Source organism: Phyllobates terribilis, unplaced genomic scaffold (assembly GCF_046119375.1).
Source record: "Phyllobates terribilis strain yellow unplaced genomic scaffold, ASM4611937v1 Scaffold_12__6_contigs__length_324123572, whole genome shotgun sequence".
Taxonomy (NCBI): domain Eukaryota; kingdom Metazoa; phylum Chordata; class Amphibia; order Anura; family Dendrobatidae; genus Phyllobates; species Phyllobates terribilis.
Genome location: NW_027362772.1, coordinates 265,000,973 through 265,015,691, shown reverse-complemented (window position 1 = coordinate 265,015,691; position 14,719 = coordinate 265,000,973). Strand labels below are relative to the sequence as shown.

Genomic DNA, 14,719 nt, shown 5'->3' with positions numbered 1-14,719 from the left:
GGCCGTATAATGGCTACCAATACGTACCAGACGTATAATCCTATAAACAGTATACCTGGAATTTCAATGGCTGCACTATCAGTTCATCAAAGTGTATTAAATCAGATTAGTCACAGCTTTTTATTTCTTCAAGGAAAAGTCAGGTGAAGACATTTTCGAAAACACGAAGGAAGAAAAACACCAGTTGTGCCGCTTAATAATTTAAACGCCTTCGTCTGATGCCAGAACCTCAGAGAGTTTCCGTTCTGAACCAATTTTGTGAAGAATTAAACTTTCATCCTTAACCTAAACTTTTGGCGCCCACGTGGTCCGTGGGTTCTGTCTCCCCTCTTGAGCCTGAGCGGTCTCAGAGTAACATGAATCTCTGTGTCCGTGACCCCCTATGTCTCTGGTTTAGCTCTTTTAGGGCAAGCAGGAAAAACTCAATGGCTCGAGGCCATGAACAGGATGGATTAAAGCTGTGAATGGATCAATGCTCCGCTCTAGGTGCTAAAATAAAATCAATTTCTAACTGCTTGCCTCTGCCTGCACAGGATAAGAAGGTTGGAAGAGGGGAGGGCGAGTGACAGGGCACATTACAAGCTCTGAGATAAGAGCGTTTATGATCCCTTGCCTAGGAAGACTGCATCCATTTTTGTGCACCACCAGACTGAACGGAGAAATAAGGAAAGGTTTTAAGTAATGAGGATAGTAAGAATATAAATGTGCGAGTAAAATCACAAACCGGAACATTTTCTGATAACAATTACACAACATCTGAATGTCGTGAATATGAGGAAAGTGCCTTTTAAAGAGCTTTAAAAAATAAAAAAATTTCCAAGGGTGGAAGCTGTGGCTGCATCATTCTATGCAGGCTTGGACTGGCCCAAGGGAGAACAGGGGAATCCTCCGGTGGACCACCACCTTCTTATATGACCAGTACTTGTCATTATGTACAGACAAAGACAGGATCTTATTGATTTAACAGTCTACCCAGTTCATTGTTATATAAATTTGTGATTTACTGTAGGATAATGTCACATTTGCATGCAGCTGAAAAGTGGGGCCCTGGAGTTGGTTACTGGTGGGCCCTTGGCACACTAGTCCGACACTGATTCTATGACTTGGCAAAGAACTCAGTGTACATAAGTGTAAGGTGAATTTAGACAAGAATTCTTATTCCTAACGATATGCCCGTGCAGACATTTTGGCAATCGATCAAAATGATTGTTCTCCTGGTGATCAGATCATTGATGCTGGCAACAAAAAAAATCAAAAACATCGCTTTCGACAGAAAAATCAGAATCAGAATTCTGGCGTAAATTTTTGAGCAAAAATTTTCCAACTTTCCAATTACCAATTTCTCCCAGCTCTGCTAGAATGGACGAAGTTGGGATGGGACAGGATCATGACACCACAGCTTGCATTATTCATGACGAGCTGTAGCATTATTCATGCCAGAAATCTTACTCAAGTCAGGCGCTCGACAGACGCTCCTGTTTCATTAAGAAGCGTGCGCCTCTTAATGACTCCAGCACGCCCCTTTATTAAGAGCAGTGTGAATGCTGCCGGTATTGAGGAATCGGGGCCTAAGTTCTTTGAAGATTTTTTTTAGCAAAAACTGAGTGGAAAGTAAATTCTCCAAATCCTCCTCAAAAACACAAAACTCCTCAAAAAAGCTGTTATGTTTTAGACGCAGTCACACTCGTTGAGTTTTCCCAGGCGAAGTCGCTTCAGGAAAACACTGGTGATTGATTTCCTGAAGCGGCTTTGCTGGCGTTTTCGCAGTTGTTCTGGTGTCTTTTCCTCTCTACTTTCAAATATAGTGTGTGTGTATTTTTTTTTTAACAGTTTCATGATTTGCAAAACCCTTAAACGATTAAAAGAAGAGACCTACAACAAAATATTTGCACAGCAATGTTGTTTTGACGTTGCTGGGCACTATATTACAGTAAATTGATGGAGTGCTTGTTTAGGCAGATTCCAGGTGGAATCCAACTAAATAAGATGGTGTGTGCACAAGCCCAAACTTGGGTTTATGCTCAGTTTCTGCTTTAAAGGCCACGCCCCCACTATCAGTATTTGGTCAGTATTCGGTCAGTATTTTTTCTCAGGAGTGGAAGCCAAAACCAGGTGAGGAACAATCAGAGAAAAGGTATAATAGAAACAAGTCACCAATTCTGCATTTATCACCCACTCCTGGTTTTGGCTCCCACTCCTGAGAAAAAATACTGATAGTGGGGCTGTGGCCAAAAACTTAGCAAAAAGATTCAGTGTGCCTTCGGACAATTGAACATGAAGAGGAAATCAGAGATCAGCTAAAGCCTGGACTTCCTCTTCATGTTCAATTCGACAGAAGGCGAGGCCAGTGATGGCTGCGCTGATTGGGTGCTGGGCTCACATGTTACCACAACCACACGCGAGCCCCTGGACCGGAAGTGCCGACAACACCGGAATGGTGTCGGCTCTGGAGGTGTTATGCAAGGTGTGGGAAAGACTTAGTGCAACACAAAGGGAAGAGGGAAAGGGAGCCCAGACTCTAGGGAATGGGGGGGGGGGGGTTAGAGACCTCTTAGGTTGATCTAGCGTCACCCTGTCACCCCTAACACTTTTGTATTGGCTCTTCACCAATCGCCGCACGTGTACCTCGCCCTGTCTTTCCATGGCGTTTGGCTCAGGCTAGGGAAGGGAGAAGATGAGCACTAGTCGATCTCCACTAAACACTATAGACAACAAGGAAGGACAAACAGGGAAAATAGCTTAGCTTTTGACGACTTCAGACAAATGCGCACATGTCCTCAAGCTCCAGAGAGGAAAAAGTACTGCTTTTGCTAAAGCCTTCAAAGGCAGTAATGAATATCGCCGGCACCTCCCTCTAGAACACACCAGGTATTCATACATCCAGGCTAGGGAGTTAATTAGCCAGAGGGAGGTAGCCGCTGGGTCCTAGAGACAGCCTCTAAGATAATGTCTTTAATGCCAAATGTAGTGATCTCCTGCAACCAACTGCAGGGCGACTCTCACTTCTGACACACCCGTGACAGGAGGTGAGTATAAGCTTTTTTATCTTATCGGGGACAAACATTTAGATCAAGAAGGGGTTGTCCTAGTAGAGGATAACTTTTAGACTATGTTAATTTTGCTCTATTACTTTTATCTAGTGTGGTACTGCCATCTTTTTAGAAATTCGAATGCCTTACGTCAATGACACCAACTAGAATTAACAAAAATGAGGGCTGATGCCATTGTTAAATATCTAAATCAGTCACAATGTCACAAGACTTTGGTGTACTAGATGAAGGTATCAGAATGTGTGCAGAGTCAGACATATGTCTTTTTCAAGCAGAGTGATTGTCACTGAAGCACAAGAGGCAGCAGACAGAGCGGAGAGAATAGTTACTAGTGAAAGCTATCATCAACGGGAAAGCAGCAATTTACACTCATTGTGCCCTGGGTTTACATTCACAAGAGCTTCTGTATAATGGAGACTGCATCATGTGTGTGGAAATACACCAGTAGAAAACATGTCAGCCACACATTTTATGATGATGAAATCAATAAGGTAATTAGGACTGAGATTAAGTTAGTCATAAACTATCATGGCAGCATGTAGGGGTATGGACAAAGGAAAGGGGGTTTATGCACAAAAATAGGGCTTCTTTACCCATGCAGTCTCATGACACATCTAGGCTTTTATTCCCCCGATGCAAAGATTTAAAGTACCTTCACATGGCAGAATGAGTGCTAATGAAAATGCTCATTCCCGATCACTGGACCTTGTAAACATGCCACCAATCAGACGCCAAATGAGAAACTCTCTTGTCCGCCAGCTGATTGGGATTGTTTACACAGGTCCTGAAATCATCTTGGCAATGTGACGCCTGTCACTACTCACGGACAGACCGTGAGGTAGAGAAGTCAGACATTCCGGGGTCAGTACCAAGAGAGCACGTAGTAAACTAAGGGAAAAGATGAAGGCATTATTCAGGTCATGTCCGGGGTCAGAATACCAGAGAAATAGCTGATCTAAGCAAAGGGGCAAAAACAAACGGGTAGTCAGAACACGGTCCAAAAGTCAGGCAGCAGTAGATCAGAACTCATAGAACAGGAATCAGGCAAAGACAAACCAGCGAGCAGAAACTTTGACTGGCAGTGATCTGGGCTAGACAGCTCACCTAAATAGCAGAGCAATTACTAAGAACAGGGAACACCTGGCGAAATCTCTGCACCTCCCAGTCTCAGATAGGTCAACTGAGCTGTCAATCAAAGCACTGACAGCTCAGTATGCCCGAGCACAGGATAGGATGACGGAGCTGTACATCACTGAGCAGAGGAATGGTGACAGGCAGCACATCTATCTGTTCAAATATCAGATCTGCCGCTGACAATTTCCAAACTGCAAGTTACAAATTGTAATAACTATCATTGGGTCTTCATTCCCCTTGCATTGGCCCATGTAACTGGGGCCCTAAACTGGGTAGATCATTGATCGGTGCTTGTTATGAGCAGGTGTCTGTACACCCAACATTAGCTTTCTGCCCTAGCCCCACTTTTTCTCCATATGGCATCTACCACCATGAGCATTACCTTCTCTACTGCTTCTCAGCCCTGCTTCCTACTAGTCTTTTAGCGAATTAGGGCACCGTGAGCTTTGATCCATGTTCCCTCTAAACTGAGTTCTGTAGAAAACACTTAGAAAAAGCCTGTACCATGAGATGAAGTAGCGCGCACCAACCTATAATGTGGAAGCAAAGTTAGATCCAACTCACCGTAAGAGACATCTTGGAAATGTTCGGAGCCCGGAAACGCCGCATCAACAATCGAAAAATTAAGAAGATCCAGCTCAACGAACTGTGAATAAGCTTTTATTCACACAAAGTGCAAGGCAGAGGACAAATTCAGCAATACAACTTGACACAATGCGACATCAATGCGTTTCGGGTGACGGGCCACTCCTAGTTATGATCATGACTAAGGGTGGGCTGTCACCTGAAACACGTTGATTTCGCATTTCGTCTAGCTGTATTGCTGATTTTGTCCCCTGCCATGCACTTTGTGTGAATAAAAGCCTATTCACAGTTCGTTGAGCTGGATCATCTTCATTTTTCAACCACCTTATAATGCAGGGATCAACCTATTGCATACTATGTGAATTAATACCAAACAAAAGAACAAGAGGTATGCAAAAAAACAGGGATCACCTGAGAATAATAAATGTATTTTTATTGAACATACATCAAGCCACAAAGCAGAATAAAATCAATTACAAAAAAGCCCACGGCTCTAAAGAACAGATCAAGCAACCCAAAATAGAGCTGCGATCTACCGCAACCAACCATAATGTGCATATAATATACACAATACTGTATACAGAAGTACACTGCTTCAATTAGTAACCCTAACACACTTTAGTGGAACAGACAGATCCAACCTACGTGCAAATATATTACAAACAATGTGCTGCCAACATAATATATAAAAACCGAGAAAAAATTCTTAAAGAATATTCATAAAGAATCCATGCAAATATTGAGGTAGATATCAAATCTGTTTGTGAAAATGCTGCAATCAATGGAAAGAAAAAAACAACAACGAGGCACCAAGATAGAAACTTCCAGGTCAAATCTTGCTGCATGCGTTAAAATCTGAACCAAAAATTGTACCATACATGGTGGAGAAGGAACTTAGAAGCCCATTATTGTGCAACGCTATCAAGATCTCTGAATGTCAAAGGTGGTTGGGCCAGACCCCACGCGTATCGCCACACAGATATGGCTTCCTCAGGGGAAAATGTTTTTAATTGATTTTATTCTGTTTTGTGGCTTGTATGTTCAATAAAAATGTATTTATTATTCATCCCTGTTTTTTGCATACCTCTTGTTCTTTTCTTTTCTAGAAAACACTTAAAACAAGCCCAATAGCAGCCTGCCCTGTTAGGGATTTGTTTCCAGAGTGCACAACTTTGGGGAAATAAATCCTGTGGACAGCCTTCCCCTCTCTTTGGTAAATTTGCTGTAGAGCTGCACACCATGTAGTATGGGCCCCCAGGAACCTCAATGCCTTCCTCTATGGCACACATGCTCTTGTTTAAATGCCTATAGAGATTGACAAGATTTATGAGTATATCTAGCAATCGGATCATGATGATGAGTGTAGTGTTGTATAGACTTATGAGTTGTGGATATGCCGTTTGGTAATGTTTTTACAAAGTTTAGTGTAATCATATGGTCATATGTACAAGGTTAAGGAAAATTGGGAATGTGTAACTTAAAGGGATTGTCCCATAAACAAAGTATGTTACCTATTCATGACCATTAGAACAGTGGTCACAAAGTCCCATGTGTGACCACTGCTCAATCCACTGTCCACCATAGAGTTGGTCACATATGCTCAGTACTGCCCCCATTCACATTCACACTTTCGGCCTCCCAATTTTGGGATAGGTCAGAGTCTCGGCAGTTAGACCTCCACATTTGTCCTCAATACTTGGTTTATGATGAATTCCCTTTTAGGATTAAAAGTAGAGATGGGCAAATCCCAACAAAAATGTTTGGCATTCGTACTGGACAGTCACTGTTCGGGCCTGAACGCTAAACACGGACTTTCCCCTGAAGTCTGATACAGTGATCGGAGTTCGGGGGTAAGTCAAGAAAAAGAGAAAATATTTTTTTTCCTTTCTAAGTTCGGGTAACCTTTATTTTCAGTAGGTTTCGGGTTCTGGTTGAGGTTCAGGCCTGGTACTGGTACCCGAACCGAACTTTGAAATAAAGTTTGGGTGGGGTACCAGAACCCGAACTTCCACTGGTCTGCCCATCCCTAATTAAAAATAAAATGTGAAACATATGGACGAGTTAATAGCAACAGACCGAATTCCTATTATCAGTTTTCCAATACTTGGTCCAGTTGGTCCTTGTTTTGGGAATTGCCACAATTTCAAGTATGATTGACAACTCTTTACTGGGTATCATGGGGATATATGATGTTTATATATGGGTTCACAAGTAACTGGAGGGGGATATCCCTGTCCCACTCTTCCCTCCTTTTTCCCCTTTTCATCCTCTCTACTCTTTCCTTCTTTTATGGAATTTTGTATTTTTGTTTGAAATTATTTGCATTACTCTATGCTATTTGTCAATATTGCCTCATTATGTCATTGTCTTCTAAATAAAATGTGACTTAACAAAAAAGTATCAAAGAAGAGAAGTAGAAGAACTTAAGAGAAGGAAAAGAGAACGTAAGAGAAGGAGAAGAGATCGTAAAAGAAGTAAAAGAGAACGTAAAAGGAGTAAAAGAGAACGTAAGAGGAGTAAAAGAGAACGTAAGAGGAGTAAAAGAGAACGTAAGAGGAGTAAAAGAGAACGTAAGAGGAGTAAAAGAGAACGTAAAAGGAGTAAAAGAGAACGTAAAAGGAGTAAAAGAGAACGTAAGAGAAGTAAAAGAACGTAAGAGAAGTAAAAGAGAACATAAGAAAGAAGAGAACGTAAGAGAAGTAAAAGAGAACGTAAGAGGAGTAAAAGAACGTAAGAGGAGTAAAAGAGAACGTAAGAGAAGTAAAAGAACGTAAGAGGAGTAAAAGAACGTAAGAGGAGTAAAAGAGAACGTAAGAGAAGTAAAAGAACGTAAGAGGAGTAAAAGAGAACGTAAGAGGAGTAAAAGAGAACGTAAGAGGAGTAAAAGAGAACGTAAGAGGAGTAAAAGAGAACGTAAGAGGAGTAAAAGAGAACGTACGAGGAGTAAAAGAGAACGTAAGATGAGTAAAAGAGAACGTAAGAGGAGTAAAAGAGAATGTAAGAGGAGTAAAAGAGAACATAAGAGAAGGAGAAGAGAATGTAAGAGAAGGAGAAGAGAACGTAAGAGAAGGAGAAGAGAACGTAAGAGAAGTAAAAGAACGTAAGAGAAGGAGAAGAGAACGTAAGAAAAAGAGAAGAGAACGTAAGAAAAAGAGAAGAGAACATAAGAAAAAGAGAAGAGAACATAAGAGAAGGAGAAGAGAACGTAAGAGAAGGAGAAGAGAACGTAAGAGAAGTAAAAGAACGTAAGAGAAGGAGAAGAGAACGTAAGAGAAGGAGAAGAGAACGTAAGAGAAGGAGAAGAGAACGTAAGAGAATGAGAAGAGAACGTAAGAGAAGAGAACATAAGAGAAGGAGAAGAGAACTTAAGAGAAGGAGAAGAGAAGGGAAGAGAAGTAAAAGAGAAGGTAAGAGAAGTAAAAGAGAAGGTAAGAGGAGTAAAAGAGAACGTAAGAGGAGTAAAAGAGAACATAAGAGGAGTAAAAGAGAACGTAAGAGGAGTAAAAGAGAATGTAAGAGGAGTAAAAGAGAACGTAAGAGAAGGAGAAGAGAACGCAAGAGAAGGAGAAGAGAACGTAAGAGAAGGAGAAGAGAATGTAAGAGAAGGAGAAGAGAACGTAAGAGAAGGAGAAGAGAACATAAGAGAAGAGAACATAAGAGAAGGAGAAGAGAACTTAAGAGAAGGAGAAGAGAACTTAAGAGAAGGAGAAGAGAACTTAAGAGAAGGAGAAGAGAACTTAAGAGAAGGAGAAGAGAAGTAAAAGAGAACGTAAGAGAAGTAAAAGAGAACATAAGAGAAGGAGAAGAGAACATAAGAGAAGGAGAAGAGAACATAAGAGAAAGAGAAGAGAACATAAGAGAAAGAGAAGAGAACGTACGAGAAAGAGAAGAGAACGTATGAGAAAGAGAAGAGAACGTACGAGAAGTGAACATACGAGAAGGAGAAGAGAGCATAAGAGAAGGAGAAGAGAACGTAAGAGAAGTGAAAGAGAATGTAAGAGAAGTAAAAGAACATAAGAGAAGGAGAAGAGAACGTAAGAGAAGTAGCATAACTATAAACTAAACTAGAAATAATAAAAGGTTATCCATATGGATGTCTTTATCCATTATGTTTAAAGTGGTCATCGTAATGTCTTTTTACACCTCTACTGTAGATATGTATTGCCTATTCGACAGGACATTTTTCTGTTATCTAAGGATGTAGGGAAAGGACATATTGACAAAGATGTATAGGCTCACCACTATCATTGCATTTCACCTTAACAGCCAAGAATTCATTTAATTAGTGCCACACATCATCCCAACAGGGTAGGTCATAAACCTTAGGTTTTTTAACTCTTCATGACTTATTGCTTTTTAGCAACAGGCTGATGGTAATTAAAACAGAGTCCATGTTGCAGTGTAGTTGAAGCATCCATTCATTTTGTGCTTCATGTAGCTTTAATTAACTAAATAAACCAACCGATTCTCCCCTTCGGCATTCAGAGGAACGTTGCTCTACAGCGCTACCAACTTTATATAATGCTCTTTGCATGTTGCTGTACTGTAAGTCAGCATATGATAACCACTCAGAGCATAAAAAGCTTTTCCATATAATTATCAGAAAAGATTTAATTCCGTCCAGGTAACTTAGGGAAGTCTTCCATTGAGGTCCAAGGTCCCATGACTAAAGTCAAAATACGATCTCCATGCAACTGGAGAAGTATAACTCATTAACTTTCCATAAAAGTTCATGGAAAAGTTGTACAACTGTTACACATTCTAAAAACGAAAACAGTTGCAGTCAGGTGCAATTTTTGTGGTTGGCATATCTTCTATATTGAGGTTTAGCCTGGTTCTGCCCCCATCCCCTCCACCACCTCTACCTGCTAAAGGGATTGGAGTAACACATAACTGCAGGATCAGACTACAAATAAAGTTTGATTGTAGTCTGTAACCATGAAAACACTCAGGTCTGTAGAGATACTGGATACTAGAGATGAGGTGAGTATAGATCAAAAAGGGGTTGTCCTAGTAGTGGATAACCCCTTTAAGCAAAAAACTAAAAAAATTGACATACAAATAAATCACTACTGGAGGAGGAATGGAGAACATATGTGTAAACATTTTCTGACTTTTTAGAAAGTCGCATTTTATACATCAGCCATAAACATAAGGAAAACAAAAACCACGCCTCAGTGGTGAACATAAAAGGAAAACAGTCAAAAACATTAAATAGACTTAAAAAAAAAACCACAAATTAAAAGAATTTTGGTCAACTCAAAAACAGGCTAAAACCCCAAACACTAGACAAAAAAGGTGCAAAAGCAATACTGAATCGGGGCCAAAATGTTTTTTTCTATCCTCATGAAGATGCATTTGAGGGATTTGTGGCAAAAGTGTTATTAGAGCATTTGTTATTTACTGTATAAATAAATGTTTTGCGTTTTTATTTTATTTTAATTATTTACATTTTTTAGACTGTGTCAAATAATTGAGAATGGTGATCGCAGAAGTATATGAATTTGGAGCAAGTACTATACAGTATGTTGCCACAAATCTGCCCCCTAAAAAAAGAAATTGAAGGAAGGAATTCGATATGACAATAAAGAGTAACAGTAGCATAATAAAGTAGATAACGATGGCAAGTATGATGGCTATGCAAAATGTCACATAGCAGACATACATTCATTTCACACTTTAGCAAATCCTATAACATACACCCTTCTTGACCTGTCATCATTAGGTTGGATGAGTGCATGTCGCACAAGGAGCATATCTACTACATCCACAAATTGTGAAGGATGCATTACATACAATATACTAATGCAAGAACTAATGCAACTAATGCAAGAACTAATGAAACTAATGCATAAGTTCCGATCTGTGAGCAAAAAAAAACTTGTGTTGTTCTATGATCCTTTTGACTTCCATCAACATACAGTGCTCAAAAAAATAAAGGGAACACTTAAACAACAGAATATAACTCCAAGTAAATCAAACTTCTGTGAAATCAAACTGTCCACTTAGGAAGAAACACTGATTGACAATCAATTTCACATGCTGTTGTGCAAATGGAATAGACAATAGATGGAAATTATTGGCAATTATCAAGACACCCTCAATAAAGGAGTGGTTCTGCAGGTGGGGACCACAGATCACATCTCAGTATCAATGCTTTCTGGGTGATGTTTTGGTCACTTTTGAATGTTGGTTGTCCTTTCACACCCGTGGTAGCATGAGACGGACTCTACAACCCACAGAAGTTGCCCAGGTAGTGCAGCTCATCCAGGATGGCACATCAATGCGAGCTGTGGCAAGAAGGTTTGCTGTGTCTGTCAGCGTAGTGTCCAGAGGCTGGAGGTGCTACCAGGAGACAGGCCAGTACACCAGGAGACTTGGAGGGGGCCGTAGGAGGGCAACAACCCAGCAGAAGGACCGCTACCTCCGCCTTTGTGCAAGGAGGAACATGAGGAGAACTGCCAGAGCCCTGCATAAAGACCTCCAGCAGGCCACAAATGTGCATGTGTCTGCACAAATAGTTAGAAACCGACTCCATGAGGGTGGTATGAGGGCCCGACGTCCACAGATGTGGGTTGTGCTCACAGTCTAACACCGTGCAGGACACTTGGCATTTGCCACAGAACACCAGGATTGGCAAAGTCGCCACTGGCGCCCTGTGCTCTTCACAGATGAAAGTAGGTTCACACTGAGCACATGTGACAGACGTGACAGAGTCTGGAGACGCCGTGGAGAGCGATCTGCTGCCTGCAACATCCTTCAGCATAACCGGTTTGGCAGTGGGTCAGTAATGGTGTGGGGTGGCATTTCTTTGGAGGGCCGCACAGACCTCCATGTGCTCGCCAGAGGTAGCCTGACTACCATTAGGTACAAAGATGAGATCCTCAGACCTCTTGTGAGACCATATGCTGGTGCGGTTGGCCCTGGGTTCCTCCTAATGCAGGACAATGCCAGACCTCATGTGGCTGTAGTGCGTCAGCAGTTCCTGCAAGATGAAGGCATTGAAGCTATGGACTGGCCCGCCCGTTCCCCAGACCTGAATCCGATTGAGCACATCTGGGACATCATGTCTCGCTCCATCCACCAACGTCACGTTGCACCACAGACTGTCCAGGAGTTGGCGGATGCTTTAGTCCAGGTCTGGGAGGAGATCCCACAGGAGACCATCCGCAACCTCATCAGGAGCATGCCCAGGCGTTGTAGGGAGGTCATACAGGCACGTGGAGGCCACACACAATACTGAGCCTCATTTTGACTTGTTTTAAGGACATTGCATCAAAGTTGGATCAGCCTGTAGTGTGTTTTTCCACTTTAATTTTGGGAGTGACTCCAAATCCAGGCCTCCATTGGTTAATACATTTGATTTCCATTGATGATTTTTGTGTGATTTTGTTGTCCGCACATTTAACTTTGTACAGAACAAAGTATTCAATGAGAATATTTCATTCATTCAGATATAGGATGTGTTATTTGAGTGTTCCCTTTATTTTTTTGAGCAGTGTATTTCATATAATAGAAGTCTAAAAATCATATTATGCCACCAATCATCATTAAAGTGGGTTGGGTACAGTCATAATACTAGACATAAAAGATGCAATAAAGTACAATATGCTGACCCATCTTACCTGGACCTTCCACTGCAGCTTTATTAAAAAAAATAAGGTAGAATTAATATTTATGCATATATGTTCAACATCATAAAAACTGCAGATATAAATCCAACAGAGTCATACATTTTCTGAAACTGTAATTACAGAAAAGGGGAAATGATATTACGGTACTTCAATTCTAAACATTCATGAAAATATCAGACCCTAAAGGAGAATATGAAATTAATACAGGAGTATAGAAGCACTGACATGTTCTTGTCGGAGTCATTCATTTTTAGTATCGGTTACATTCACAGATATTACTTGAACATGGAAACTTATAGCATGAGTCCTGATGTAAAATCACAGTCGAACATGAACTGGCTATTAATATTACTCACAGGAAAGAGCAAGACAGAGCTCATGTGTAACATATGCTGGCAGTTCTACCTACAAGTTATCAAACCCCAATCGGTCATCTGAAGCATTAAATTCTGCAGTCTAAAGCTGGTCATACATGAGATAGCTGTTGGCCAAATTCTCGTTTGGTCAACTGTAGAGATGGGAGAATTGATTAGCAGGACTCTGGTCCATCGGCCAGGTCAGTAATCTATGACTGCTGAATGGGAGCTCAGAGAATCTCCTTACCTCCCGGCATTCCGGGCTCTTCTTCTGATTAGATAGTGCGTGCATCAAGCTGCAATGATGATGTTGGGTCAGCCCAACTAATCAAAAGAAGAGCTGGGAATGCCAGAAGGTAAGGTGTCACACTCGCAGGTGGTGCACGTGGTTCGTGGACCCACTGTGCCACAGGGCCGAGCTTACCTAAGAGGGGCGTTGCTAAGCGGCTACTTGGTGTTCACTGGAGCTGCTGATGGTGGAGTCAGACTTCAGGTGCAGGTAAGGTAGCCTGCCAGGCACTACTCCTAGGCAGTCCCTGGTACCACAGTCGGGTTCGCTGGATGGGGACAAGGGAGCAGAGTCACAGGCAGGCTGGATTCGGAAACTGACGGACAGTCCGGACAACGAGGACTTCAGGAAATGGTACGGGTACCGTCGATGCGGCTACAGGGTTCAGGTACCACTGGAGCGGTTTCAGGGTCACGTATAAACTACACAAGACTACAGGGACGATACTGAATAAGAAGATAACTATATTAGACTAAGAACGGTGGACCTGGCAACATACAGTGGCACATACACTACCACAAAATAACTATCGGGGCTGCTCAGGCACCTCCCTCTTGGGGAGGGTGACTTTTATACAAGATGCCTCCAAGCTATTGGCTGGGGGCATCTTTGCAGGTGTGTGCTGCCCCTTTAAAAGCAGAGGAGCGCACTCACGCGCACTAGGTGAGCCTCTGGAGGCCTGTGCGTCATGTACAGGGGAAGAAGGGAGAGGAGCATGAGGATGCTGCGGCGGTGGGTATGTCAGCATCCCAGCATGGAGAGAGCTGGGGAACCATGCGGGGCCGCCGGCAATGGATGTTACATAAGGAGATTCGCAAAGCTCCCATCCAACTGTCACAGATTACTAACCTGGACTGGAGTCTTACAAATTGATTCTCCCATCAATAGTCAACAGCTATGTCTCCCAAAAACTCAACAACACATGAACGTTCTGCTCTGCCTAGCATTAATGTGTTTTCAATAAGGATAGGGGATGGCAGGGTTTTATCTTGCCTAAAAATAAATAAGGATCTGGCATTTTATTTTCAAATGCTCAATCCTTATATTCCTGACATCATCGGTGGAAATCATTGAGTTTGACAGACTTCAATATAACGTTTATGGGGGTCTTCAGTACTATCTAGTCAACCTTTGTAGCTTTTAAAAAACTAATGCAGAGGGGATCCCAAGGTTAAGGTGACCAAATTTCCATTTCCAATAAAAAACTGCAAACCTGTCAGAAGGAGAAGGGTTGAACAAGTATGATTCCTTGGACAAGGTATCCAAGGACTTATATGCTCATCAAACAGCTGTGGGGACCAGGATCCAGTCTGATAATTACCAAACAACTTTGTGGGGTGTTATCCCAGAAATCACAAAAAATCATCCTAATTCCGGATGATTAGGGTTGTGAAATAGAAGGGGGTTAATATCAAAAAGACAACAGCTCACCACACCTGTAATGGCTTCATCCAGGGTGCTTGGCAACTTAAGCAGAGCGAGTCAATATAATTAAGTAAGGCACTCTGTCCTTCTCGAGAAAACTCCATGTTTATTGTAACTTTATTCCATATGTGCCAAAACTGAACACAGATCCTCAAACACTAACGCATTTCGGAAGTAAGCTTCCATAAGGGAGTTTCATGACTAAGGAACTTTACTTCCAAAACGCGTTCGATTTTTGAGGATCAG

At 41.8% G+C, this 14,719-nt stretch overlaps 1 protein-coding gene and 1 pseudogene across 11 annotated transcripts in view; one reads left to right on the top strand and one right to left on the bottom strand.

Annotated features, from left to right (window-relative positions):
• AGRN (agrin) overlaps window positions 1-14,719 on the bottom strand; it is a 568,214-nt gene that overhangs the window by 310,171 nt on the left and 243,324 nt on the right. For 6 of the 11 annotated variants that reach the window (XM_073656959.1, XM_073656964.1, XM_073656966.1 and 3 more), the window contains one exon: window positions 12,395-12,412. The exons of the other annotated variants lie outside the window; for them this stretch is intronic. In XM_073656959.1, the coding sequence (XP_073513060.1) occupies window positions 12,395-12,412 (18 nt within the window). The remainder of the gene's footprint in view (window positions 1-12,394; window positions 12,413-14,719) is intronic. 11 annotated transcript variants of the gene reach the window in all.
• LOC141172886 (uncharacterized) lies at window positions 3,717-8,832 on the top strand (annotated as a pseudogene).